The 27660-nt window shown below is 38.6% G+C and overlaps 1 protein-coding gene and 2 long non-coding RNA genes across 6 annotated transcripts in view; 2 read left to right on the forward strand and 1 right to left on the reverse strand.

Moving 5' to 3' along the window:
- The window catches only part of LOC127142727 (uncharacterized), a 200499-nt gene extending 199974 nt beyond the window's left edge, over nt 1-525 (forward strand). The window contains exon 7 of the long non-coding RNA XR_007813718.1: nt 434-525. This is a non-coding gene — a long non-coding RNA (uncharacterized LOC127142727). The remainder of the gene's footprint in view (nt 1-433) is intronic.
- Nucleotides 526-5669: 5144 nt separating this feature from the next.
- LOC127142729 (uncharacterized) lies at nt 5670-26339 on the forward strand. The gene is made up of 5 exons (XR_007813719.1): nt 5670-6661; nt 7467-7528; nt 18498-18552; nt 23987-24642; nt 25103-26339. It is a non-coding gene; the product is annotated as an uncharacterized LOC127142729 (long non-coding RNA).
- Nucleotides 12908-18312, reverse strand: LOC108901515 (CD209 antigen). Of its 4 annotated transcripts, none has more exons than XM_051072561.1 (7): nt 18175-18312; nt 17738-17811; nt 16848-16949; nt 15826-16728; nt 15582-15724; nt 14631-14740; nt 12908-14007 (listed from the first exon to the last, which is right to left on the reverse strand). In XM_051072561.1, the coding sequence occupies exons 2-7, from the start codon at nt 17808-17810 to the stop codon at nt 13869-13871; spliced, it is 1470 nt and encodes a 489-aa protein (XP_050928518.1). In that variant the 5' UTR covers nt 17811; nt 18175-18312; the 3' UTR covers nt 12908-13868. The 4 variants fall into 4 exon arrangements, with proteins under 4 accessions (XP_050928518.1, XP_018558536.1, XP_018558538.1 ...); XM_018703020.2 differs by having other exon boundaries at nt 18122-18212; XM_018703022.2 differs by lacking the exon at nt 15582-15724 and having other exon boundaries at nt 16496-16728; nt 18122-18228.
- Nucleotides 26340-27660: the final 1321 nt, after the last annotated feature.

Genomic DNA, 27660 nt, shown 5'->3' on the forward strand with positions numbered 1-27660 from the left:
CGAGAAGTCAGACAGTCTGCCTGAGGTTAGAAAAACAACACAATATCAGACACAGTGCTGTAATGATTTAGAAACATCACAGCTTTTGATTTTATTGAGAAATATTTAATTGGTTAAAACAACACAGAGTCGCCTCTTTTCACTCCTCATAGCTTTAGGCTTGAACTGTAATTGAAAGATATTTCTAAATGTGTCTGCACCTATTTGCATATAGACATAAGAAACACCTCTCAGTATAATGCAGTCCAGTAATTCAGCCCTATATGAACTAAACAAGGCCTCAAAACTGACCACAAAGCTGAATCAACACATCCTTGAAAGCACCAACAAAAACTGAACACAACCTGAAGACTGGTTTTACTACAGAGGTTTGATATTTGAATGCATTATTAAACAGGTGTGCTTATGACACAGTGTGTTTTTACCTTCGCAGGTTTACTTCAGGGTGAAGAGGAGGACTGGGACCTGCACACACCACCTCCAGTACTTCAATCACACATCGAGCAACACAGCAGGCAAAGGAAGGTGAGAGTTCACTTGATTACCGCCAACACATACAGCGAGAGGAAGGCCACATCCTATCAGGCACACAGTTGGCAACTGTCCATCACCTCCTCTATATAGAAAGAAATGCATAATCGAAACAGCAAATGGCAAAGAAGCAGTGGGCAAAGTCCTAAAATGAGTATCCTGAAGGTTTTCACATCAAATCCATAGACAAACATTTCAAGTGTTTACCTCAGTGCAGTATAAAAGAGGTTAGTGTTTACTCATACTGTACAGGACTGGCTCTGTCTCCGGCCCTAAATCCTCTGTCCAAACAGATGGAGAGCCTTTAACAAAGCATGAAACCAAACACAATGAGCCTTTTTCACTGGCAGACATTGTGACTTGTCATAGCAGGAAAAGAACAGGTGGAACTAACAGCATTAATTTAAGTGCCCCAGTAAGTCAGAGTGAACAATACCAGGGGCCCAGGAAGTGGCACACCTAAATTAAATGTAGCCAGTATTAATGTTATTAATTATACCTGTGGTTTTCCTGCCATATGTAAAAAAGAATTATTACTTTTACTTATGTAAAGGATCTGAATACTTTGTCTACCAAAAAACCAATCAAGGTAGTCGTATTCCAGCCGCTCGTTAAAATTGCTGTTTTTGTCAGTGGAGTCTGGTATTGATATATGGTGATGTTTCTGGCTAAACAAAGAGGATCTTACTCTTTAATAAAAAGGTGTATCTCCATAGGAATCCTATCCACAATGCTGTAAGACACTTATAATAATCTGAGCCTGTCAGTGGTTAAAACAAGCACTTTAATGGACGTACTTTGATGTGGACATCTGTTCATGGTGGCCAGGTACAGTGTTATGATCAATACTGCACCAGATTCCAAGGATTTCTGTCCCCATCAATCATTTATGCCGAAAAACATGAGAAAACAAGGCCCACGTACAAATTTAAATCAGCTCCAAGCATATTCTCAGTGGCAAATGTAAGCCTAGCGAGGACTAAAATGTCTTTACTGAGAGGGCTGAGAACCAGACAAATTCCTCACACTCTCCACTAACAAGCTGAAGTGTTTGCAGATGATGTACTGTACTTTTTAGGCCTTAGAGAGGCAAAAGGGAGCAGAGTGGCTATAACAGGTCTAAGAAAATAAGGATAGCGAAGCAGTTTTTTCACAAAATAAAGTTGTAAAAATTGCCAACATTTTCCTCTTAGGCACAGAAAACTAAAAAACTACTTTCAGCAAACTAAAAGCTCAGTGCTCCAGAGGATAGACCTGTTCTGCTTCTGTAATTCACTCCTCACTCACTGATTGAACCGGACAGGTACTTAAGCATCGGACATGAAGTGGAGAATACACATCTACCGCAGCGTGTTTTCCCAGACAGGATCTGTCTGCTGCAAATCAGCAGACTTGAATTCTGGTCGCCGTTCGCTGATGGAGTCGGGCAGTTTTAATTGAGTTGTTCAGTGTCTTCAAACTGGCAATTTAATCCTGGTGTTGGTGTCAAAGGCCTGGGAAGGATGAGGGAGAGGGAAACAGGGAAACTCTGCTGATCGTTAATTACGAGTGATTATCATTCATAGGCTGGTGAATCCCCAGAGGCCGGGGTTATTGAATCTGTGTTTCAAAGGGAGGTGAATTTTAAATTAACTGCACAATTTTTACATGGAGGAGGAAAAAAAACAGAAAATAACATGTTACCAGTGAAGAAAAATACTGCAAAATGTTATTTCACTCCGAGAACTTGAAATGGAAATAAAAGCAGTAGGAAGCAAAAACACCAAGGAATGGCTGCTGGTGGGAAATTACAGGTCTGCAATGAACACGTACACATAGTGAGTTTGTTTTGTTTGTTTGTTTCTAACAGTGTTAACAGAAACAAAAATGAGGCAGCTGCACCAGCTCCTTCTCTCCGACGGAGAGCTGACTGATAATTATTCTCACATCAGTGTAACTGTACCCACCTTGTAACTCAAGTGTGGTCAACTGAAAATGCATTCATTTAAAACAGAGCATCTGTTCCCTTTGTAATGATTGGTGCATAATTCTCCCTATTACAGGTCAGTGCACTATTAAAATTATTGTAAAGCTGTCATTTTAAGATTAAATAGTTACATAATGTCACTTTAAACTGTGTATGCATTCTCAAAGTTAGAAAATATTAAAACTGAATAAGCTAAAAGCTAAAGCAACACCACTTAGTTGCTCTAAAATCACTGTAGCCTGAGCCACAGTCTCCTGGGGTTTTGCTGCCTTATTAAAAATTTGGTGCACTCTTGACAGCAATCAGTGAAACTTCTCTCCTCTCCTGGCGTTAAAACTTTAAACTCTTGAAGATTAATGTTGTAGTTTAGCTAGGTGTTGCCTAGCAACACAAACAACAAAAAATTCTGAGGCTCAGGAAATGCATTTTATGATATTTAAAGCAGGAGAGCAGAAAGGGAAGGACTTTTAATTTAGTTTACATGTGAATTAACAACTGATAGTTTAAGTTTGATTATATGGCATCTTGTTGGCTACAACCCACTAACTGCCATCAGATTCTGATTTAAATGTTGCTAAAACCTGATTGGTGCATGGAAGTGTATGATGTCATCCGTTTCCAGTTAGGCCCCACCCACTCAAGATTAATGAGAAAAAACAGCATAAACAAAAATCTCCTGTAAGAAATCTCCAAAATTGTTCATACCTTGGTAGAATATTGTGTGCTCCTGTAGGCATCCATCACTTGGGGAAAATAGGTTTTCAGGGCCTTTAAATAAAATTTGATTGGCAGATCTCAATCCACGAGGGAACTTACTATGCATAATGGGTGAAATTACACTTTGTAAATCTGCTGCTTACAGCACACACTTTTAATTTAAAAAGGTAATTTTCACACTCACCAAGTTAGACATCAATCAAATAAGGTAATAAGGTACATGAACTCAACTTAAGCAAACATGAGGTCTGTTTTAGGTGCTTTTCTTTCTGCCTTATGCCCTCTATATAATAAACCGTGACCTCGGTGTACACACCTTTTTTTCTCTTGTGGTCATTCTGATGCTCTGCCGTGTCAATCACCATCCCAGGGGAAATTTAGTCAACAAAGCGAGCACAGAAAATAGATCCAGAAGTCAACAGAGAAGAAATTCATCATCAGTTAGTTACATCCACAGTGAAATGACCTGTGTTAAATCTTGTTTTATTTTTGTGTCTGTGCTGGCATCTTTTTCTTTTATTTCTCCTGGCAGACACATTCAGTATGTGACAGCTTCACATCTGCTTTGAATGTACTACAAAGCGCTTTAGAAAGAAGTTTTCGTTTGAGTTTGTCTGTCGCTGGTGGTAAACCGACCTGTATCTGTTTGATTTTGAGTGACAGTCTGATGAGCATTTACAATGTACAGATAAAACTTTTAAATTGTTGCACCACTAATTACAGCCCTAGAAGAGAAAAACATACCCATAATTGATCTCGTCTTGAAAAAGCAGCACTGAGGTTTTAATAATGCAGCAGGATTGCACATGAATTATGGTGCCGTTAATTTGATACAGAGTGATCCTTCCCTGCTGTTGTAACTCTCCAATATGGGCTCCTTTGGGCTCTCCAGCTCCCAAACTGGATGTCTGGAGCCCACAGGGTGTTGGTGGTCTTATTAATGTGGCCATTCCAAACAGCAGAGAATTAATCCAGCTGCGATTTGACCAGTGGCACATCTGTCTACCCTCCCTCTATCCCCTCTCTTTCCCCTGTTTTTCTGTAGGGACTCCTTTTCTCTTTCTGCCTCCTCGTGTAGATATGTTCACACTGCTGCCAAAAATGTCACATTTCTGATGTTTTTCCTTCACATGTGACACAGACATGATGTTCTCTAATCAGGCTGAAAAGTGAAGGGCTGCACTGAGTTTCTTCTTTTGATTGCAAAGAACAAAATCGCAGCATGACATGTTGAGAAAAAACGTGACGTATGTTTGAAGTCTGTCGTCAGTGCTGTGATGACACCCGGGACGCTCGTCACAGTTTTGGCACCAAAACATCGCCAGCTTGTCTGAATCAGCATCAACATGGAGGACAAAAACCAGACAGGTGGTGGAATAGTGACTGCACATTTTATTCATTCAGTTTATTAATTAAAGTCTTTTAATCCACATTTTGAAAATTCATTTTTGTTTTTTAGAAACTCCAAAATCTCATTTGTGCAGCCAAAACTCCCCCAAAATACATAAATAAATGGAAATTAGCTGCAATTTTGATTCAGTTCTGCAATCCTGGTATACAGATCAATAAAAATTGGTTGGTTTGATTTCTTGAAGTCAGCTAGTTTTAAAACTTGGAAGAGAGGAGGTCAAGACAGACTATTTATTCTTACTTTTTGTAGGTTTTTATACAATTACATATAAGGACATGTAAATTATGGATCTTCCTGTTAAAACATTTTGTCTCAACCTTGTTGTTTCTCCATGACTCTTCAGTAAACCCACTTTTCTTTGTCTTTTTCTAGAGAGCGAGCCTGGTCTCGTGAAATAGCACATGAATAACACACCAAATCATTTCTCATGTCATTTCTATGTATTTTTTTCTTTTCATATATCATTTCACGCCATGTTTATTAACCTCTAACCCACACTTTTTCTGTGTGACCAAAACCACAATCTTTCCCGAGACAGTGCCTAAACATAATCATTAAAAAAGTGCTATAGCAGATAAGCAGATAGTGTACTGCAAGACTACACACTGTAGGGTGAACACATATGGAATATGTTATCATTGAACATTTTAGCCAAATACACCATTATGTTTCTGTTAAAATGTACTTTTGTTGCAAATTAGCTGGATATAAACATCAGTTCTTGGAGATCAAAGCTGCTTTTTTATGCTATTTTTCCATTTCTTCATTCTGGAAAGCATTTAATATTCCCTGTTTAAGAAAGGCTTGCCTTGTATAGTATCTTTTTAGTATCTCATTTATATTAAATAATATATTGCTATGACATCTAGATCTCAGCTCATATCTGTTTTAATGACAGTAATCATGAAACATCAATTATCATGATCATAATCACTAATTAAAATGGAGGCCTATGATATGAGTGCAGTCTTATTAAAGCTCACTCTTTGCACTCTGTTATGTTATTTTCTGTATCTCTCTCTCTCTTTCTCTCTCCCTCTCTCTCACCTCAGAGACACCCTAATTGGTCGGGGTGTCAGGCTTGCTCACCCTCCTCCATGACGCCTGCCCGGTGGGCATACATCAGCTCAGGATTAACGGCAGGCGGAGGTCAGCACATAATCACCCCCAATGAATATGGAGGAGGGCCTTTGGGTTTACATGGGAGGACTGCCAAAAATGATAACGACCCCTCCTCCAGTACCTCCTCGGGGAACCGTATACGCTCTCCTCTTCAAGGTTGTAACTAAAACAGAGGCAGTGCCTTATGGGGGAGGGTGGCGTTGAAGCTCTTTGCCTCTTCAGACACGAGCTAATGTGATATATACAAAAAAGCCTTGGGTATGTGCTGAAATGTGATCTGTGTTAACATCACCTGCAAGTCAAAGCTTAAACATCAATTTATGACACTGTTAAGGCTTGAACTGCCACAAAATATAGATTTTTATAAATTAAAGCAAAGATCCAAACCTTATTCATACCTCTTTACACATAATTAATTTGTGCTGGCTGTTTTATTTTGCTTTCCATGCAACCAAAGAGTAATTAATATCATTTCCCAGTTACTCTCATTAACATAACATTAATCTTGCATAAGAAATAAGTGAGCAGTTTAATCCACAAACACGATAAAATAACTCATATCAAGTATCCAGATTAAACACTCACTAAATGTGGCATTGGAAAGTATATGGCTTGCTATTCAGATGTAACTGTGCTTGCCAGACTGTCCTGTAAAAACGACTCTCTAGGTCGTCTGTATAGCAGCTTATGAGCAATAAAGTTACAATTGAATCGTCGAGTTTTATTTATGTTATAAACGGTTATACTTATGATAATTTTGTCAGTCTTTTTGTTTCACCTGCTCCCACCCATTAAAAAAAAATAACATTAACAGACGTTTTGCAGTGCATTTTTAGGAACTGTGGGAAGTATCCATCCTCGAGCCGCCATGTTGTGTTAGAAGTTATCGCTCCGTGTGATGACGCTCAAAAAAGGTGAGAAAAACAAGGAATTAAGTCAGAAAAATTATTGAAGTCAAGTGGTTTTCAATTGACATTCAGACTGTTTCCCTGCTGGAGCCATGAGAGAATCCAAAATTGCGTGTTTCATCTCAGTTAGTTGCGCTTCACATGCCTCTGTAAGCTAGCTTATCAGTTCTGATATGCTAGCAACGTGTTAGCAACGAAGCTATTTCCGTGTAAAGTACATTCTGGCGTTTTACTGTGGTTTGTGGATATGAAGTGTCTAACGGAATTTCTTTTAATGTGGACTCCTAAATCACCGACTTCTCATGTTGTTGAAATGATGATAAAATAGCATTTTTGATAAGTAATATTAAACTGTGAAATTAAGTTTTACCATTACTGCTAGCAGCATTTAGCAAATTTATTTACTCTTTACTTTTATTTACTTTAATGTTTAGATATATATGTTTTATTGCCTGACCAAATGTTGTGTAAATGTATATTGTGCTAATATTATCCTCAGCATATTTTGTTAGAGCTGTCCTAATATTGTTTGTGAATTTGAAAGTTTAACTTGAGAGTAACCATTTTCAGTATGTTTGCATCCAATCTGTGTTTACCTTGTTGTTATGATCTAGTATGATGTTGTACAACATGAGAGAAACCTTAGATGTGATGTAAAAGAAAACAGAACAGAGACTCAAATCCTGTTTGTATATACAGGTCAAGTGTTTTTATTGAGTGAGAATGTCCAGAGAGAAGGATTCGATTTTATGCTTTTCCGTCTTGAATCTGGGTCATTGTTGAACTCTATTTTAACTGTGAATCCAAACAGATTGCTGCTGCTCTCCTCAGTGGTGGAACAAGCTACAGACTCTCCACACCCCTCCACAGCTTGTAAGTATTTCATATTTGAATCATGAGTTTTATTAGCTTATTCATTTAATGATGATAGAAATTGACACTTTCATCAGAGTGCACATGATCTGAGCTCTGAGGAGTCAGTTTTTGGTCTGTTTGTTAAACTGCAGACCACCAGGAACATGAAAGAGCAGTTGTTGCCAAGGGAACAACTAATTAGAACCCCAAATAAACCACATGAATGTGGTGACTAACAATCATGATAATGGAAAAACTTTCTCTCTTGCTTTTTTTTTTTTTTTTTTGCATCAAGGCATACATTAGAAACTTTTAAACCTTGTGATGTTCATGGGTATTCATGGAGTTCATGTTAACTAATTGTGAAGTAACTTATTAAAAGTCCTTTACTCAAGTATTTGATCAAAACACTACCAAAAAAAAAAGACAGCGACCTAAAAACTTGGTCTCATCTACACTAATATGGATTTCTTAGAAAAGAAAAATAAATTAATTTGAGGCAGAGCTGAAGTCTCATTGGTTTGCAGATAACAGCAAAATTACAGAAAATAAAGAAAATTACATTTTGGTTTTTTCAGTTTTTTCAACTTAAGAGGGATTCAATTACAGCTCATGGTAGCATTAAATATAATAATATATTAGTAATGAGATTTGGGGATGCACAGTTCTGTGTGTATGAAAGTAATGGAAAAAATAACGAGGAAGGAATGAATGAAAATTAGAATATCAGGAAATGAAATCTGTAGCATTTATGGGATATTATTCGAAAATGTGCCATTTTATTATAATACAGAAAACATCAACTTGCTTTAGAATGAAATAAAAGTTTAAAATGAATGATGCAAAGTCATTTCTTGGGATTATTATTATCTCAGTCCTGGAATGGAAGTAAAACACATCGCTGTGTTGTTATTTTGTGCAGATAGCAGAATACTGAGATGTCGATAAGTACTCTCCTCCTTTTTTCCTGAGGAGGCTGTTTCAGATCAGCTCATGAGTTACAGAGGCTAATTAATATGGACAGTGCAGGGTGTGACAGGCTGAAGGATGGTGTCTCTCATCCACAGTCATTTCCCCTTATCTCCATCAGACACTCAGCAACTTCACCCTCCCCATTCACAGCCTCTCTTTAACTTAGATGGGAGATGTGTGTGGCCGCATGATAATGGTCACTGAGGGTCACGGACTGGCATAAAAAAAGAAAACAAAAACGCATTATCAGCTCTCGGTGTGATCTGATTTGGAGCCATTTTCCACCACTGAAATGTTAGTGGTGCTCAACCTGGTTTGGCTTTGTGATCTACACTGACAAGATACTATTCATTATTCATTCAGGAGTCCAGCAGGTGATTAGGAAATTCAGCCCAGCCGCTAAAAATAGACTCATGTTTTCTGTCAGCTGAATTTTTATCTGCTTCTTGTTTGAGTGGATGAGCTCAGTTACAGTTTAGCCTGAGCTTCTTCACACTGTCAAAAAAAAAATTGAAATATAAAATAAAGAGCTAATAAAAAGAGTCAACAAGCAATACTTCTGAATATTAGTTATTATCATGATTGCAAGGCTGGGTAATCAGCCATGAAAGCAAATGAGAGACTTAACATGTTACGAGCCTTTCATCTTATCCATGTGTGTCAGGCCATATTTTTCTTGTCACTGTTTTAAAAACATGGAAGTCAACAGCTATTCCCACCCATGAGGAGGATAGATTATTAGTGAAACCTATTTATAATACAGTCAAATATGATTTCAAAACAAGACTCAGAGTCTAAAACCATTCTAGTGGTACTTTTAAAAACACAGTGGGGATTTGAAGTAAATGCTTTTGTCAGCTTGCTAACAAGCTCATCATGACACATGCAAGTTTTGTTATTGTTATGTAGCTAACGTTAGCATTCACAACGGTGAGCAGCAAGTCACCATAGCGTCCAGTCTACCCTGAAGAAGTAGCACTGCTCAGAGGGCGTATTCTAACTTCTTGTATGGTAAACGCAGCAGTGGCTGAAGTCAGATGATCACCAAAGTCAGTATGAGTCATCCTCAAGGGACCATGAATGCCAGGTTTGGCCCAGTAGTTGTTGACATAATTCAGCCAGGACCAAACTGCTAGACCAACAGGCCAGTGTTGCCAAATCAGGAGCCAGCTAGTATGGCTAAGAAAAAAAGAGGGACCACCGCAAAGGCAGAATTTATTTCAAGGCTGCTGTATTGGATTGCATTTCCCCATAGATGTTAGTTGTATATTAATGCTGTTTATGAGAAGTAGAATTTTGTTTTTTTTAATTATTCAAACTTGTGTAAATTTAGGATAAGAAAACTATATAAAACTAGTGTTTATGATGTGTTTTGTTAACTCAAACAAAACTGCTTATTCAGATATTATTTCAGACAAACATTGGACAAAAACAATCAGCCCAAACCTGTGTCTTCATACAAATGTGAATTGACCCATATAAAGAGACTGCTGGGCACACCCATCACCTCCAATCTGGCATGGCTTTAAATCTTGTCCCACTGCCAGGCTCTCATTTGTCTGCAAGGGTGCTTTAACTATAATCCATTTTACACCATTCAGCAGCAGCAGGGCATGTGAATGGCATCAGTAACAGATAATGTTCTTATAAACAAAGCCTTTGTTTTGTAATGTGAGTTAATCTTTACACCATCAGGGGAGCACATATTAATCTTAATTTCATTTTTTGAGACAAGTGGCTTGGATTATTCATTTGCATGTAATTCTGCAGGCTTGATTGTATGATGTGTGTGACATTTTTGCTCTTTGGGTGAATTTTAACAGTTGCATTGAGCTTTTTATGTGCTGGAAATGTCATATTTTTTTCATTTTTAACTGAAATTAATTCCCCCAGGCTCTGGGAGTAGAAGGAACTTAAACTTTACAAAAAATAAAAAAAATCCAATCATCCTGATGACATTCATAGAGTATCTGGAGAAGGAGTAGAGGTTAGCTTAAAGCTGTCTATGTAAAATAGATCCATCTTGTCAGCCTAAGTAAACAAGTGAGGCTGCAACAGAAAAGTGTCTCTATTACTATCTGAGATTAGTTTACCTAAATGAAATCCCGATGTGTACATTTTCAGCCTCCAGGATGTGGCAATTAGGAAAAAAAATGGAGCAAGAGCTCCGCCAGCACCAACATTAAGCCTTCTCTTTTTAAAATCCCTTTACTGTTCTTTGTGGGGGCTTCACAGATCATCAGATGTGTTCCACTAGACTGTCCATTATACATGTAAAATCTTTAATGCATCATGATTATTCAAATCACAGAGTAATGTAGCCACTGCGGAGTGCTTGAAAGTTTAGTTTAGTTTACATTATTGCATTTATTTGTCAGGGACCATGTACAAAAAGTAATATTCTCACATAAAGAGAAGAGGCCTAGATAATGTTTCCCCAAATGCTTGTATCACTCTTTAAAAAACTGAAAACTATGCATAATACCTGCAGTATCATCAATTTCAGTTCAACTTTAAAATGTTTCATGTATAGCTCTGTTGCTATGCACTGTACTTGAAAATAACCTCATTCATTAAGTACATTAGGTCATCGGGCTAATGCACATGCAACACCCTTTCAACTGTTTTTAAAACCCTTTTTCCAGCTCTGTAAGTCTAACCAGACCAACATGTCTGGTGGAGGCTCCTTGATCTTTTATTTTTAGCCAAGCGGCCCAAAGCATAACCTCACAACCCGCCTACGTCCTGGGGGGGGGGGGGGGGGGGGATCTCACCACCCGACCACAGACGGTTTGGATCGGGCTCATCTCTCTGGGGGGAATGAAAAGGCTTAGGCCAATTAATGGTTGAGATGCCCCGTTCAAGAGCAGGCCGCGCTCAATGCAACCGCCACCACACCCAAAATGAGCCACATGCCGGAGCGTGGTGTCTCTGCCCACTAAATACATCTGCACTGTATGCTCCTCACATGTTAGTGATTTTATAACATGCTGCGTCTTCTTCTGACACTGTGTTACGTAGCATGTGGTCTGGTGCAGCACTGTCAGCACTATGTGTCAGTGCATTGTCATCTGCTCAGCGTGTAGTAGGGTTGACATGCGGGGGTGGACACAGTAGCAGCAACACCTGCGTGATATAATGCAATCCAGTGCAACAGTTGTGCAATACCCATCCTACTTTATAGTTTAGTTTTTGTTCCTCGGTATCAGGAAGGCACCGATTTTAATTCTGAGTAGTAATTTTGGAAGACGAGGTAGTTTTGTGAGATTGTTGTAAGAGTTTGTCCAACCCCTACCCTTCAGTTATTTCCTACATTTTGTATGCAATTGATTTTCCACATTTATAGCATGAATAATTTACCCTACCCCTTTAAAACTTTTAAATCCCCTTGTATTGTTGTTAGTTTTGATTTTTTATTCAGGGGAATGCCAGAATATAAAGCTGTTAATAGGAAACTTGATATTCAATATATATTTCAGCTGCTTGTGGAGTATTTATTAAAATTTGAAATCATCTAACACATGGATTTAACTACTGAAAAAGGAACCACAAAAGTATTGTATTTGTCATGCTTGTCTGCCACAAAGTTTGGTCATGGATTCATAAAAAGTCAGTTTAGAAAAGTCAAAAATTGGGAATATTTTTGTCTTTTGCAGCTAACTCTGCTCTTGACCTGCTGAGGGTGTAGACTGACATGCACGTTGTGACAGAGCGGCACACCTGTTTCCTCTTCTGGATACACTGCTCACATGGGGGTTTCAATTGTTTCCTTTCACCTGCTGATGAGGAGCTTCAGTGGGAGACTGTAACATGCAGAGCTTAACACTCTCGCTCTAGTTATCCGCCCTGTCTTTGCAGGTGGCCTAACAACCCATATGAGTTGCTAGTGCCTCACTGGCTTCTCATTTACCAACCCTGCTGACTGTAGTTACTAGAACTGTACCTTTAGTCAAAATGTACAAAATCTTTCAGAATTCCTTTGCTGTGTATATTTTTGTATTTACAATGCAGAAAAATAACAAGCACAAACATTTTTGGCTACTCAGTGTGCAGGCTTGACATCAAAATGTACCCTGATTGGCAAAGGAGAAAGGGAGTGTTTCCAGGCAACAGAATCCAGTTTTATGAAGTGGAGTAGGCCAGCAAGTGTTAACAGATTTGTCAGCAGGAGAGCTGAACTGGATTATTTTTTACCTGCTTATGACATCTGCTCGTTGACCCGAAAAACTTGGCAAAAAAAGAATGTGATTTTAACAACCAGATTTTTCTAGCAAAGGTCCCCATAAAACAAAATCTCATTACGACATGTCAATCTGTAGCTTCAGTTAGGTCTTCAAAGTGTACCCCAGTTCCACCTCAGCCTCAACCTGCTGCTTACTTGGCTTATCAGTGCATGTTCTGTTTTACCCTGCACAGAAAAACACATCTTTGTAATGTTTTTATTCCAATATTGTTTAGTTAATGTGATTGAACTCACTGTAAACATTCAGTGTGTAGTTGCTATTTATGTTCCCAGGGAAGAGAGTAAATAATTAATTCAGCTATGCCAAACTCAAACACAAACAGCAAATTGGGGAAAAAACAGAGGAGGAAATTAGCTTCTGCTACGCAGCTTAATTCAACAGTATCATGTTATCAGTGAGGAGTAGAAGAGTAAATAATTAATATCATGAGCAAGGGTTGTATAGTTTTGTGGTATGCAATATTTGTACTACACATTTATTTTCATACATATTAATTAATCAACAGAAGGCACAATTAAAACATTTCTAAAGCTGCGACAAAGCTCACAGAATCCTACAGGAGAGTAAAATAAGTTTTTGTACAATCAAGAAATTGATTTTCCATCACATGAGACACAGATTCTCTGCATCAAAGATTAGTGGTCAAAAATCATTAAAAATATATATATATACAACTATTTAGATTTTGATTGCTGCGGATGGTAATAATATTGGTCAAACTGCATTTGTAAATGTTTTTTGCCATGTGATATGTCTATGGAAGGGTTGCATCATCCAAATCACAAAAAAGCGGTCACAGCTTTAGTTAGAAAATGCTGTTGAATTTAAAAACTAAACATTTGGAGCTTTTCTTTCTATAGAAGAAAAAGTAGAAAAGAAGCAATGGAGGAAACATTTACGTTGTTTTCTGTGGATTAGCCAAAATAAAAGTGACTGTTTCTAATAAAAGATGTTGCTCATGCTATTTTCCCATATCGTTAACATCACAAATGCTACATCTGTTCATTGTATTGGCCAAACCCAAACCTACTTGTTCGTTGACAATTGAGCAATGTAGAATATCACTAGACTTAAACAGTCAAGACAAACATTAGACAGTCCAAGGCTGCACACCTTTGTTAACAGAGTAAACCATTGTGATTTTATTTCTCACATATCCAGAGCTGCTCTGAAAAACAGCCATCATCATTCCACTCTCCCACCTTTCCCAATGATTGCTGCACGATTTCTCCACAGTCCTGGTTCCCATTGAAGCTGTTGGGCTGCCCGGGCTGCCAGTACCTGATGTACAAGATAACAGAGACAGAAACTATTTTCTCCTCATTCTGTTGCTTTTTACTGCAGCCGGCTGTTGTTTCTCAGCCGCTGTCCCCTGCTGTTTCTGACCCAAACTGTGACTGAAGGGATTGTAACCCAGTCTCATTTGCATAGAAATGGTACCATGTGGAGCCATCATGTAATTTTTTAAACCGCCCCCAATACCACCTCTGCATGTTTTCAAGCACATTTTGCAGGAGATAATGAATTTTGCTGAAATCAGTGTCTCTCTGGATGCAGTCGTGCAAGGTCTCAGTTTGACTGTACATCACCTCCTGATTCAGAGATCTGAATCAGATCTCTGAGCTGACTGTGCAGCACTTTGTGCAAACATACTTGCAAAACCTTCCTCCTGCTGCAGTTTCATTAAGGATAGAATAGAATAGAAACCAGGGCAGATTTTGGCAGAAAATTAGACTCTACTGTAATCACCACTGATCACTGAAGATATTAATTGTTTAACTGTAGGTAATATCAGTCCCGTATGAAACAAGGATATAAACAGTGAGAGAAGTGTAACATTGCAAACCAGCAGAGTTCCTTAATGCAGAAAAATATGTTTAATTCAGTAGCCTGTTAAAACTTACTGTATGGTGACAGGGGTCCCATCCACCCACATCCAAGTCCCCTCTTTAAGGTGGTCGGTCAGACCAATCCAGGCGTTTTGGCTCACGCCCAGTAACCCATTAACATAAGCCTGTTAGTGCAGTAAAGACAGAAGACACAGGTATTTAAAACAGATACCTGCACAGCGTTGTTTGTGTTCCCTCTTTTGAATCTTCTGTTGATGAAGTTTCATTAGTTAATAAATAGCTAGGTAGCTTGATAGCAAGCTCAAGAGATTACTCAACAGGCTCAGTAGACAGATTGATAGATAGTGTACCATAAATGGAGGCCAGCTATGTCAGTTATATCTAACGCTAAAGATGCTCATATACACTGAGAGATCAGTTCTCAAGCATGCTGTCTTAACTCCATTAATTTACAAAGGAAGCACATTTTTAGCTGTGCAAGCAGCACAGCTCTATGGACAGCTTTGGTCCTGAACTAAAATATTTTAGCAGCTATTGAACGGATTACCATGACACCAGAGGATGAACACTAAAGACTTTGATGATCCCCTGACTTAACCTCAAGCACAAGATTTTCACATATCCAGTGAGATATCTCTACATCTACTGGCTGAACTTGGACCAATTTTTGTACTGATGGTTCCCAGTTGATGAATTGTATGACTTTGATGATTCTCTTTGAACCTTTGGGTGGTCTGCTATGAAATTTGGTACAGACCACTCAGGATACAGTGAAATAACTTTGGTGTTTCCTTAACTTTTCATCTAGTGCCATCATCCGGTCACATTTTGAATTTATCCAGCACTTTGGTTTATGACCAAGGTCATGAAAATGGTAAACATTGTGATGTTAACACATTGATGAATCAGAGTGCTGGGCCTAACTGCACCCTTACAGAGCTGCTAGCATGGCTCTTAATTTATTTTAATCTCCCCAGCTTCTTTCTTTCCTCCTTCCTTCCCTACCTGTTCATCCCTGCTGTCTATGACTACCAGATCTGCTGCCTTGGCAATGCAGGCTTTCCTGCTCTCTGTCCAGTTTTTCTTCAGGGTTGACATAAAATAACAGCTGATATCAAACTTCCTCCAGCCTGTCTGACAGGGCCTGGCTGCAAAGACAAGACACAGAGTGGGTCAAAATATCATACCAATTATGAAGAATGCAGATTATGATCGTGAACTAAATAAATATGCAGAGAGAAATCCTTACCTCTTAATTTAACCGCCAACTTGTCGACCTTCTTCTGTAACTGATCTTTGCTTGTAGCCAAAATGCTATTATTGGTCTGTAACCACTCCTTTAACCTCCACAGACTGTTATATCTGGTTTGTAGTTGGTCTTTGTCTTTCCACAGTGAATTGTAGCTGATCTGAAGGTGATTGTTACTTGTACTGAGAGTATTGATACGTCCTTGCAACTGGTCCACATCCCTTTTCAGTGACGAGTAATTGCTCTGTAACTGATCTCTCCCTGTAGCCAAAATGCTGTAATTGGCCTGTAACCACTCCTTTACCCTCCACAGACTGTTATATCTTGTTTGCAATTGGTCTTTGTCTCTCAAGAGTGAGTTGTAGCTGGTCTGAAGTTGATCTTTGCTTGTACTCAGGGTATTGTAGCGTCTTTGCAGCTGGTCCTTATTTCTCTTCAGCGAGGAGTAATCTGTCAAATTGATCATCGCTGTACTAAAACGAGACTGTAACTCATCTTTTTCTCGTTGCAGGTTACTGTATTTGGTCTGTAGCTGGTCTTTACTTGCTGTCAGATTATTGTGTTTAGTCTGTAACCCCTGAAGATCCCTCTGCACATTGTTATACCTTGTCAGTAATCGGTCACTCTCTTGTTTTAAGTTGCTGTAATTTGCTTGCAACTGGTCTCTTACGTTTTTCAGATTGTTGAAACCGGCCTTGAGCTGGTCTTTGTCTTTAGTCAGGTTGCTCAGTCTGTCCTCTAATTCTTTTCTCTCTACAGTTAAAGAATCATAATTTCTCTGCAGTTGGTCTTTCTCTGTAGTCAGGTTGTCATTATTATTTTGGAGATATTCCTTCTCTTGAGTCAGTGTGTTGTAATTGGCCTGCGTTGGGTCCAACGATGAGCAATGGATGATTATATTATCTGTGAGATGTCAAAAAAGTAATTATTCACTAAAGTACATGTATTTCTTCAAAAAGATGATCAGTTTTGTTGTTTCTATTTGTCTACTTCTATTAATCTTTTTTTTAAAAATCACTTACAGTAGATAATTTGTCCTATATTACCAGCCAGCAGGACAGCACACAGTAACCCAAGACACACAGACGCACATCTGGAGGGCTGTTTTCTTTTCTGAAAATCCACTGAATCAAAAGTAAAAGTTTTTTTCTGTAGAAGGTGTGGTAACTTTTCTGTCCAAACCCAATAAAGCCATAATTGTAAGATACAGATACAGATACTGTCAAATGGTATTGTGCTGATAGTTTTTCACCACATTTAAATGAAGTGTTAGACAGTTGGTACATTACATGATGAGAACAAAGACGTCATCACTGCATCTCCTACTTCAACCCTGTCTTCTAGAAATTATGTTAAATTGAACTAATTTGCAAAAGCAAATAGTTTTTGAAGGAAACACAGGATCGCCTACATTACATTTTCCATTACAGAAATGTTTCTAATTGACGTACCTGACAACTGACAACATATTTAATTTGTTTTCCACCAAAATATCCAATCTTATAGTACAATCAAAGTGTTTTTATTGCCTAAACCCAACCAGACCAGAGTCTGGATGCAAACTCCAGACTCGGGAGTCAGAGTCCTGCACTTTGTATGTCCATCATCCACCGTAATTATGTTTGCCAGCACAACATAATTGCTGAAAACAATTTGGTAATATACCGTATAAACATAGTTTCTTGGAGACAAGGTTACCTCTTCACCAGATTCTACCCATGAAACAGGAGCATAAAAGCTTTTATGAGCCACATAGAGCAGGCCAAATGGCATTTCTATGAAAAATATTATTGCTTAAAAATTTAAGTACATCAACAGGTTGGTTTCCAAAAGTACAGGGATGACCTTTTATGTACTGAACTTAAAATACTTATTCTCTGCCTGTCCATGTATTTCCGAGGTGATACCGTACCTTGAGTAGCAAGGCCTGCTGTTGTGAGGCTCTTGTGTATATATATGTCATCATCAATTTCCATTGAATCCATTCTGAAAACCACAGAGACAAGTTTAGTCTAATAAGATATCAAATGGACATTAAAAGAAATAAGTTAATACCAATTTGTACTGATTAAAGAAAGGAGCCTTTAGATTATTTGCAATGATTGCACCAAATTCTATAATAATCTCATTTGTGGTTTGTCTTTGGATCATGCACAAATGAAGCTTGTGTGAGGTAATCCAAGTATTTAAATTTTAATGAGGTCATTTAATTGTACTCAAATAATATTCTACACATGTACTTTTTACATAATTTTAGTGAAGTAGATTTACCATAATGTGCAAAACATTTACTTACAGTGCAGTGTTCATTCATCTAAGTGGAGAAAACACATCCAAATATGCGCTTACCTTGGATCTGAGAAGGTAAAACAAACACAGCAGAAATGATTGTATGTTGATGCTTATATATTGTGCAGGAACAGGATGCTCCTTTTGCCCATGTCATCAAATGCCTTCTGATTGGTCTGAAATAATCCTCAGTGATGTACGATATGTCCAGGTCACATTTGAGGTAAATTTCGGGCAAAATAATTAACGGAAACAAACTGGATTTCAGGTTCAGTTATCACAGAGAAGTGATTTGTTTTTGGGGTTTTTTTCCCTCTCATTGCTCATTCTTTCTCAGGCTCCAGACTTTCATTTTCTTTGATTTCTGTTCCCTTTTCCCACAGATTCACTTCCCACTGAGGTCAAACGTGTGGTGGCGTTATATGACAGAGACACAAGGTAAGCTATACTGCAGACTTCAAAAATGCAAACTCAGTAATGCACAGTACAAACAACCATCAGTTCAAGCACATTTACTCATGAGGGCACTTGTTTCGCAAGACCTTATTGAGTAAAATCAATAATTTTTTAAAGAATTATCTGTGTTACAAAGTGTGGTTGAGGGTGAATCACACTAGCTTTGTAGGTATTTGGTCATAAATGACCAAGTAAAATTTTGATTTAACTAGATGATTATAATTCATCCTGAGGGGAACATGAATGTCATTAAACAAATTTCTTAGCAAGTTGTTGGGGCATTTAAAAACACGCACACACACACTCAATTAATGTCTGTACAGACTTTCAGGATATTTCAGAGGATAAGTGAAAATATTTACCTGTTGGTGGGGCTATAGGAATCTCACTAATCTCACCGAGATTCATCCTCTGGGAACCACAAACATCTATATATAATTGCAGTCCATTTAATAGTTGTACAGTTATTTGGTATTTGGTTATAAATGATAGTATCGGATCAAGTGAAATTTTGATTTAACTAGTTGAAAAGTCAGACTGATTATAATTCATCCCGAGGGGGACATGAATGTCATTAACTGCATTTCTTGGCAAGTTGTTGGGAACACACACTCGCACACACTAATACTAGCGTCATGAAACAGGCAAGTGGATCACCAAAATTCTTTAAGTCTGTAAGGACTTTCTAAATATTGAACTGCTGGTGGCGCTATAAGAAAAATTGGGTCTCACTAACATCATCAGGATTAATCCTCTGGGGACCATGAATGTCAGTACAGAATATAATTGCAATCCATCCAATAGTTGTTGAGTTACTGTGTAAGATAGCATGTTTAAAAATATCACTTTTGTACAAGATATTAAAACTAATGATCAGACTACAATGAAAAACAATTCAGACATTCCTGGTCCTCAGAAGATGAATCCTAATGTGCCTTTTGTGACAACTGACCTTTCCTTCACTGCCACATCAGAGCAAAATGTGACTTATTGAAGTTTCCAGTGAAGTAAAACTTTTGATTGTTTATTTCTGAAACAAACAGTTTAGACGCAGCTCTGCTGAGAATACACAGAAACAAGCCATTTGCAAGCTATCTGCTCGAAGCATGAAGGTTTTGTTTAAAATACAGCTGCAGCACAGACATCAGCCTCTGTGGCAGCTACAGCAAAATACTGAGAAACGTTGCAGGGAAACGTGACCACAAAAATGTGTCATTTGTCAAAATTTTCAAAATGACAGAAATGGTTGTCAAGTTGACATGTGCCAGACCTCCTAGCAGTTGATGTTTTGATTATCCTCCCCGCTGCATGAGACATCGGAGGGGAGAAGACAGGCTGTCAGGACAGCTGCTGCGCTGTACTTAACTATTGATCCCTCCCTCCATGTAGAGCACTTAGCACCCGTCTCTTAGCAGTTGTAGGAAACACTGAGAGAGCTGAGTGTTTCTCCGGCTGGGGCACACTGAACTGTATTGAACTGCTTCACAGAGATTAGATAGTGCTGAGCTCTGAATTAAAGCTTTGTTGTGCTCGATTTCAGGTCTGTAGTTACGTACAGTATACCATGAAAAGTATCAGTGACTTGTCAGGAAGATTAACACTCGGCATTGTTGTAAGTTGGAAGCATAACAGAGCAGCGGAGATAAACAGAAAGAAAGATATTTGCACAGGTTCTCTGTTTTGTGTGTTGAAAGAAACGGTTACTTGAAACACTGAATAAGAGGTAACTGAAGAACTTATTCAAGAACTTAAACCCAACTTAGGTTTTATTCTTTTTCACTTCACAGCTAGAAAGAAATCACAAGAAAAGAAGGATCATTTGTTTCTAATTTTTTTTTCTTTTGCTTTGCTTGTGAACTGGTGGTGACTTTTATGTCTTCAGGCCTTTAAATATTACTCAAATGAAACAATCTAAGAGGGAAAATCCCTCTTTGTTTTCACTGGTCACAACTCATGTCCACATGAAGACTCGAATATGAGACAAGGGAATGCAAGTCCTTTTGTTTTAATTGGTAAAAACGGTGCTTTAACTACTGTATATTATAGGCATAACTTAACAGTTTCCATTGATTTGCATCCATTCTGGCCACGTCTCTCTTGTTATGGAGGGAATTTCTGATTAAATAAATAAGAAAAATGCAAAAACATTTAAATAGTAAATAACATGTAAACAAGTTTACAGCCATGCTGATCGGTGTGACTGTTCTCAGTGCTCATCAGCATGCTAACAGGTATCAAAACAGGTTACAGAGCAGCAAAAAGGCAGCAACTTGCGGCTGGTATACTGTGACCTGAGTAGGGAATGGGAAACAGTTGAGGTGGGTGTATTTGGGGGAGTCAGGTGACTGAGACAGGGAGGGAGGTCCAAAGACATCTTGGGGGAGGCTGTGGAGTGGCAAGAGACGGGCAGCGTGGCAAAAGTAAACAGCTCAAGGACAGGAATAGAGGCCATGTCCACCATCTTTGTGTGTTAGGATACTGGAAATACCATTAGTTTAGCAGGTATTTGCACATCAACATGCTGTACACGTACTGTAACCTACTGTAAACCTCATCTAAGAGTCACAAGAATGAAAAAATGATTAAGTACTGCAGTCGTTCATTTTTCTTTGACTTAACTACACTGATATTTAAACCCTTTTTAAGAGTTCTGGTCCAGACAGCAGAATCACTGCTGCATCTAAAGGTTGAAACCAAATAAAAACACCACTGTGTTCCAAAGCACTTGTAAAATAAAAATCACATAAAAGCAAAGTGCAAAGTCAAAACTGAGCCTGTAAGCTTTCAAGCTGTCTATGTGAATCAGAGGCCAAGACTATGTATACCTTGGCCAAATGATAAATAAACTGCTCCTTACTGAGTGCACCCTAAAATCCTTCATAATCACAATTCATAATCATACCTCATACTGTTGGAAGTGAAATATTTGAACAGCTTGAATGAAATACAAGCTCACTTCAGATGGAAGGCGGAGCATTGCAGAATAAATCAGCTCTGAAGCTTTTCATATGCAGCCATTAAGACATTAAGACACATGTGCACTGAGAGGGAACAGAGGTGTTTAACAGCAAACACCAGGCACACGGAGCAACAAAATGCTGCCATGCATGTAGACACACAAGCAGAAAATCTGCAGGTGCCAATCATCCTTCACGCTCTGAAAATCAAACTGAGCACAGATGGGAAAAGCCTTTACCTGATTTTCACACAAGCTGATATGTCGGCTTTTATCAGGCAAGAATCAGGGAGCAAATAAAAGTGACAAACACACACATGCTTGCATTCATACGTAAACACATACATCTCTGTGGGGATATTCTGGTCACTTCCAAGCTGAAAGAGGAATATCTCTGGCAGCCGTCTGACTAGAGTAACACTTGGCTGACTGTTGACATGAAAAGCCTGGGAGTTATTCATATGTAAAGATTTTGAAATGTTACATTTGCACCTGGCTGTGTGATATTTCTTATCAACGCAGACACATGTTATCTTGATGCGACAGAGTTTTCATCATGTATAAATGAGGTCTGCACCTAATGCTTATTTTCATTACTGATTAAACAACTTCTTTTTCTATAAAATGTCAGAAAACAATTTTTTTTAAAAAGTAAATCCTCACGTCTGAACCATTTAATTATTAATTTTCCTTAAAAAAATTACATCTCATTGAAACATTTAATGGATTATCGATCAGCCAATTCTTTTGAATTCTTCTAGTGACACCACTGTATTTCTTTTCCACCTTCAAGGTAAAATAAAACTAAGTTTTAGACTATAAAAATTCCACTCCAGTACTGTGCTGTTTTAAGAGGACTTTTTTTCATAGCACTTTCTGCAAAGACAGCTGATTTTAAGTCAGTAACTCTGCCAGGGACAATGTATTATTGTGCCATTTGAGAGAAATAAAACTGCAGTTTAAAATATCCTGTTTTTTAATCTTCATTTAATCCACAATTCTTATTTTATGAGACAATAATAAAATATGTTTAAATCAATAAACATTAAAACTAAAATATAAAAACTCCTTACTTAATTGTAAACAAATGACAACTACTGATAGAACCAAAATTTATTACAATGCACAACCTTGAAGATATTCCAAACAGATGTACTTGTTGAATACAAAGAATTCGTCACAGTCCACAAATTTCAAAACTGTGTAGTCCTGCTTTTTTCTTTGTTTCTTAAAGATATGAGCAGTAATTAACTCTGATTCTGCTTATGTTTATGTCAAATCATATCTGCAGGTGCATTTGTAAAGATTTTGCAAACAGTGGAACAAAATCCCTTTGAAGAATGTTCATAATTCATCAGGCAATGTACAAGATTTACATATTAAAATCAAAATATTAGGATCATCACTGTGTAATATCCCATGACTCCCTATGTTTATATCAAACTCCCTTTTATTTCCAGTGCTAGAGTAGCTGCCACAGCATGAGATGGCTGCAGAAAAAACAGCAGTAAAGAAAATGAAAAACAGTGAGAACAGGAAGCAAAGAACAGGAGCTAAATGTTCAAACAGAGAGTGAACATCAGCAGTTCTTCAGTCTGAGGTCATCTGAGGCAGAGCAGTGACACAGAGCTGTTCCAGGCAGCAAGTTTTTTTTTTTTCTTTCAATAAGTGAAGAACAAGAGTACATTACATGGGGGCATGCCAGAGATAAACAGAGATAGAGGCGGAGATATTATCAACAAAAACACACAAAGGCCAAATGCAAATGCAAATGCAACATAGCATATTGTGTATAATACAAAAGGCAATAAACCAATGGGCAAAACAAAGACTAAACACGAAAAAACATAGAAAATGAGTGCAGCTTCTCATGTCCACCAGGTAAGGTTTCAACACTTGCGCAGTGTCCACTAAAAAAACATGTTTTCAAGCAGGCTGTTCTTCAGCAGTCAGTGATGATGGTGTAATGGTGTGGAGAATGTTTTCTTGTGACACTTGAGGCCCCTTAATACCAATCAATCATGGTTTGAATACCACAGCCTCTCTGAGTATCATTGCCGACCATGTGCACCCTTATGTAGGCACAGTTTACCATCCTCAAATGTAAAATAAACTTCCAGGGCAACGTGACACAAAGCAAAAGTTGTCTCACATTGGTTTCATGAACAGGACAATGAGTTAATTGAACTGCTATGGCCTGAATCTAGTTCTTCTTCGGGATGTGGTAGAGCAGGAGACTGGCAGCAGGAATGTGCAGCTGACAAATCTGCAGAGATGATGTGATGCAGTCATGTCAAATGGAATATTTACAACATCTTGTGGAGTCAGTGCAATGAACAATTGAGACTGTAGGAGAGCAAAGGGAGGCCGTGGTGTTAGTATGGTGTTCCTAATAAAGTGCTCAGTGAGTGTATGTGTGTAACTGTCTCATAAACTCCTCTTGCTCCTCTGTATTTCCAGGTGTCCCTGCTACAGACTGCAACCAACATCTCCCCAAGCTGAGAGGCAAGTGATCTATCCATTGTTTTCCTAAAAAATTCCATATCTGCAAGTTTAAATAATATATTATTAGACAGTTTTCTTGGCGCAGGTGAAAGATGACTGTTGAGAATTGTATATGATGCAGGTATGTCTTAGATCAGTGTTTTACGCCTGTAGAAATAGTGGCTTGTAGACAGGAAAAAAAGCTCGACAAATGAAAGTGCTCGAGTGGAACCTGAGAGAAAAGAAAGGTGCACTGTTAGATGACTGAACAATAACCTCTGCTCACATCGCCTCTGGGCAGGAGGACCTGGCGTACGATTACAACTCCTAAAAAACACAAAGCAGAGGCAGAGATAGGGGTGTATTTTCCATCTCCTTCAGCTCCAGGTGTTACCTGCACTGTAGCAAGCAGCTGAATGTCTGATTCAGCCCTTACGTTGCTGCACCGGCCGTTAGACACTGTCTGCTCCGGGTCCCTGGGACCACACGGGCTTGTTTGCCACATTCCTCTGGCAGCCAGGTCAGGTTTGATTGACACCTGTGGTCAGTGAGTCACAGGTACAGGCCCAGTCTCAACCACCAAACCCCCTACCAGCAACCAGCAGCACTCACAAAGACAGCCTCTCAGGGAGGTAAGCTAATCCGACAGCTAACTATCCGACAGTCTTTTGGCCTCACTCTCCCCCTTTACTCCCTCATATCTTCCTCTCCTCACATCCTTCACCACTTCTTCTAACTTCTCTCTGTCATCCGTCTTTACTTTCCTTCCTCTCTCTGTCTGACTTTACTCTCCTTGCCTCTCCTTCATCCTCTCATCTCCTCTCCTCTTTCACTCTCCTTTCCTCTCATCTCCTCCCTTCTTCTTTTTCTCCGTTCATCCTCTCCTCCACATTTTTCTTTTTGTGAAATGTACAGAATACAAAACATACAGAACAAATCACACAAAGCAGAAGAGAGGCTCTGTTAAACATAAACTGCAAGTGTTAGCATGCTTGGCTAGCTAGTTTACTACATACAGCAGTAACCTAGCGTTACATCCCAGGCCAGAAGTTAGTATTATGAATGATGTTCTTTTATACTGTATTATAACAGGCCCTGTGATGAACTGGTGACCTGTCCAGGATGTACTCTCTGCCTTTCACCCGATGTCAGCTGAGATTGGTTCCAGCCCCACAACGTCCCTCAAAGGATAACATGAAGGCTAACAGTCCTACAAAACAGGAACAGTGCGCCTTTATTTCTGTGTCTGCTACGCTGATCATTGACTGGTGAGGATGCTCGCTTTTTGTCTGGGACTAAGAGGCATTAAAACGTCAGCCAAAGAGTTGTTCTCAGTGATGAAAGAGGTATTCAGACTAAAAAATAAATACACACTCCATTATAAGTTAAAAGTTGTTGTGCACAACATGCAGGATTTTTAGTCACACACAGACAAACCGAGGTAGGCGAGGAGTGGCGTGTCAGCACCACTTAGTCAACACTCATCTGTCCACCACCCTCTTCATCCTGTGGGGAGGTGGAGGTGGAGGTGGAGGTGGAGAGTGGTGGGGGGGTAGTGTTGGTTGGCTGATGCAGGCAACCTGTCTTCCCACACAGGCCATCAAGTCTCTGACACACCGTGAAGCCTCAGGGGGGGATCAAACACAAAAGCACTCCCGCTCATCAACAAGGCCACTGTTCCCAAGAATCTGATCATGTTTTTGTGTAAACACCCTGAAAGCCTCTCCTTTAATTACATATAAAAAGCCAGAGATTAGTGCGCTGACAGTTACCTCAATGGAGCTAATTGTGAGTCATTTCATAGAGCAGCAGAGTTGAAAATGACTGCGCTGGCTTGTGGCCCAAATCTGTCCATTAAAGACAGCTCTGAACTGGTCTCAGTAATGGAGGAATAACCTGGCACTGATGTTAGAAAATGAGCTGGACTCCACATTCAGTTACATTATGGCCAAAGAAAGCAAAACCACACCTTTGGGTGATTTAAAACTCCAACCTAGGACATTATTTTATCAATGAAACTCAAATTGTTTGTCCAAGTGGGAACGGTAAAGCTTGATTAGATTAGAAATGTGTTAATCATTACATTGTTTTTAAAGATTGCCCTGAAGTCTTGTGAATTTGAGCCACTGTAAAGGCTGGGAATAAGTGGTCATAATTCCAGTCGTTGCATGCAGTAGAGTAACAGCACAAACTTACTTTCATTTAATTTCAGTGTCAATTTTCTCTCCACCTCAACCCGCCATTCCTTTGAATTATAGCGGCCTGGAGTTGACACACTCACAATAAAGCACATTTTTTACAGCAGACACACTTGTAAGCTTCCCTGTTAGAGCACAGAGTGATGATAACATCACTGCAGTAATAGAAAAACTAACTTGTTTGTGTTTTTGGCTTGATAACAAAGCCTTTCTGACTGCTGATCTGTTTTGATTTTCCATTGTTCAGTGGCTGACAAGAAGCAGAAATTATCAGTCACAGCTTCCCCCCAAAACAGAAAGTGAGTTTTTTAAGCCTTAAATCTTCAGTTAGATAGTCAGGGTGGATTGTTCTTTAGTTGGACTTCATTATTCAGTCTCACATATTGAGCATTTTGATCAATGTATATTGATTATTTTGTTTCCTATCTTGCCAAACCAATCAGTAATGAGCGTCATATCCGCCGTGCTGTTGTCATCTTCAGTTTGAAGCTGCAGTAGATATTCAGAGCAGATGACATTTCTAATTATTATTGAAGAAATTTGGATTTGTATTTTTTGTAAATTGACTTATAATGACCTGAATAGCTGCGTTGATTTCTTGTGCCCATCATTTTCTGTCCAGATTTGTAATGGATCTACTTATTTTTCTGGCTCTTGCACAGAAAGATAGTTTTCTCATCCTTAATTACACCTTCAAAGTTGTGAAAAACATCCATCTGGAGCTGCCACTAACAATTATTTCAGTAGTGATCATTCTGTAGATTTTTCTAAATGTTTGGTTTGAAAAATGAACTTTTTTTTCCAATTTCTTGTTTTGTTTGACCAACAATTTATATTTAATTTAGAATAACAACACACCCTTATGAAAGATTTGCAGGAACCAGTGAATGTGTGGCATTTTTCCTTGATAAAATTAATTACTTGACCAATTGCTTTAGCATTACAGCTTTAATAAACACAACATCAGACCTAGGAAGCTGGAGGAGTGAGGACAGCATCCACACAGCTGTTTGCCCCCATCTAGCCCCCACTCCCCACACTGCAATGTTTAAAATATTTTAGCTGGGAGGAGCCGAGGTGTGCATACCCTTCAAGCATGGTTTAAATATGAGTTATTTTTAACATTATATGAGACGTCAGCATGTTTAGGGGAAATAATGCAGTGAAGTTTGATCACCGTTGTGCTAGGGAATGCAGCAGCTGTTAATAAACACGATTATGAGACTTTAAAATAGCTTGGCTCTGAGCAAAATAGAATAACAATCTCCATATCTGAAAAAGGATGTGATTCTTGGAAATGGAAAAAAGAATCCTTCTTTTCTCTTTCTGCTACATATTTCTAAATAAATAAATAAATTCTCACCACATAAAGTCATAAAAGTCTTTATAAACTTTCAGTTCAAGAACACAAAAACTCAAAACAGAAGTAATAAACATGCTTTTACTGATGTA

Source organism: Lates calcarifer, linkage group LG8 (genome assembly GCF_001640805.2).
Source record: "Lates calcarifer isolate ASB-BC8 linkage group LG8, TLL_Latcal_v3, whole genome shotgun sequence".
In the NCBI taxonomy this organism is placed as follows: domain Eukaryota; kingdom Metazoa; phylum Chordata; class Actinopteri; family Centropomidae; genus Lates; species Lates calcarifer.

Excerpts from the sequence above, each read along its gene's own strand:
- LOC108901515 (XM_018703020.2), bottom strand. Across the intron at positions 16,950-17,737 it reads AGCAGGCCTTGCTACTCAAG|TGGATTTTCAGAAAAGAAAA; the intron begins GTACGGTATCAC and ends CTTTTGATTCAG. Across the intron at positions 15,725-15,825 it reads GTTGGCGGTTAAATTAAGAG|CCAGGCCCTGTCAGACAGGC; the intron begins GTAAGGATTTCT and ends TTGTCTTTGCAG.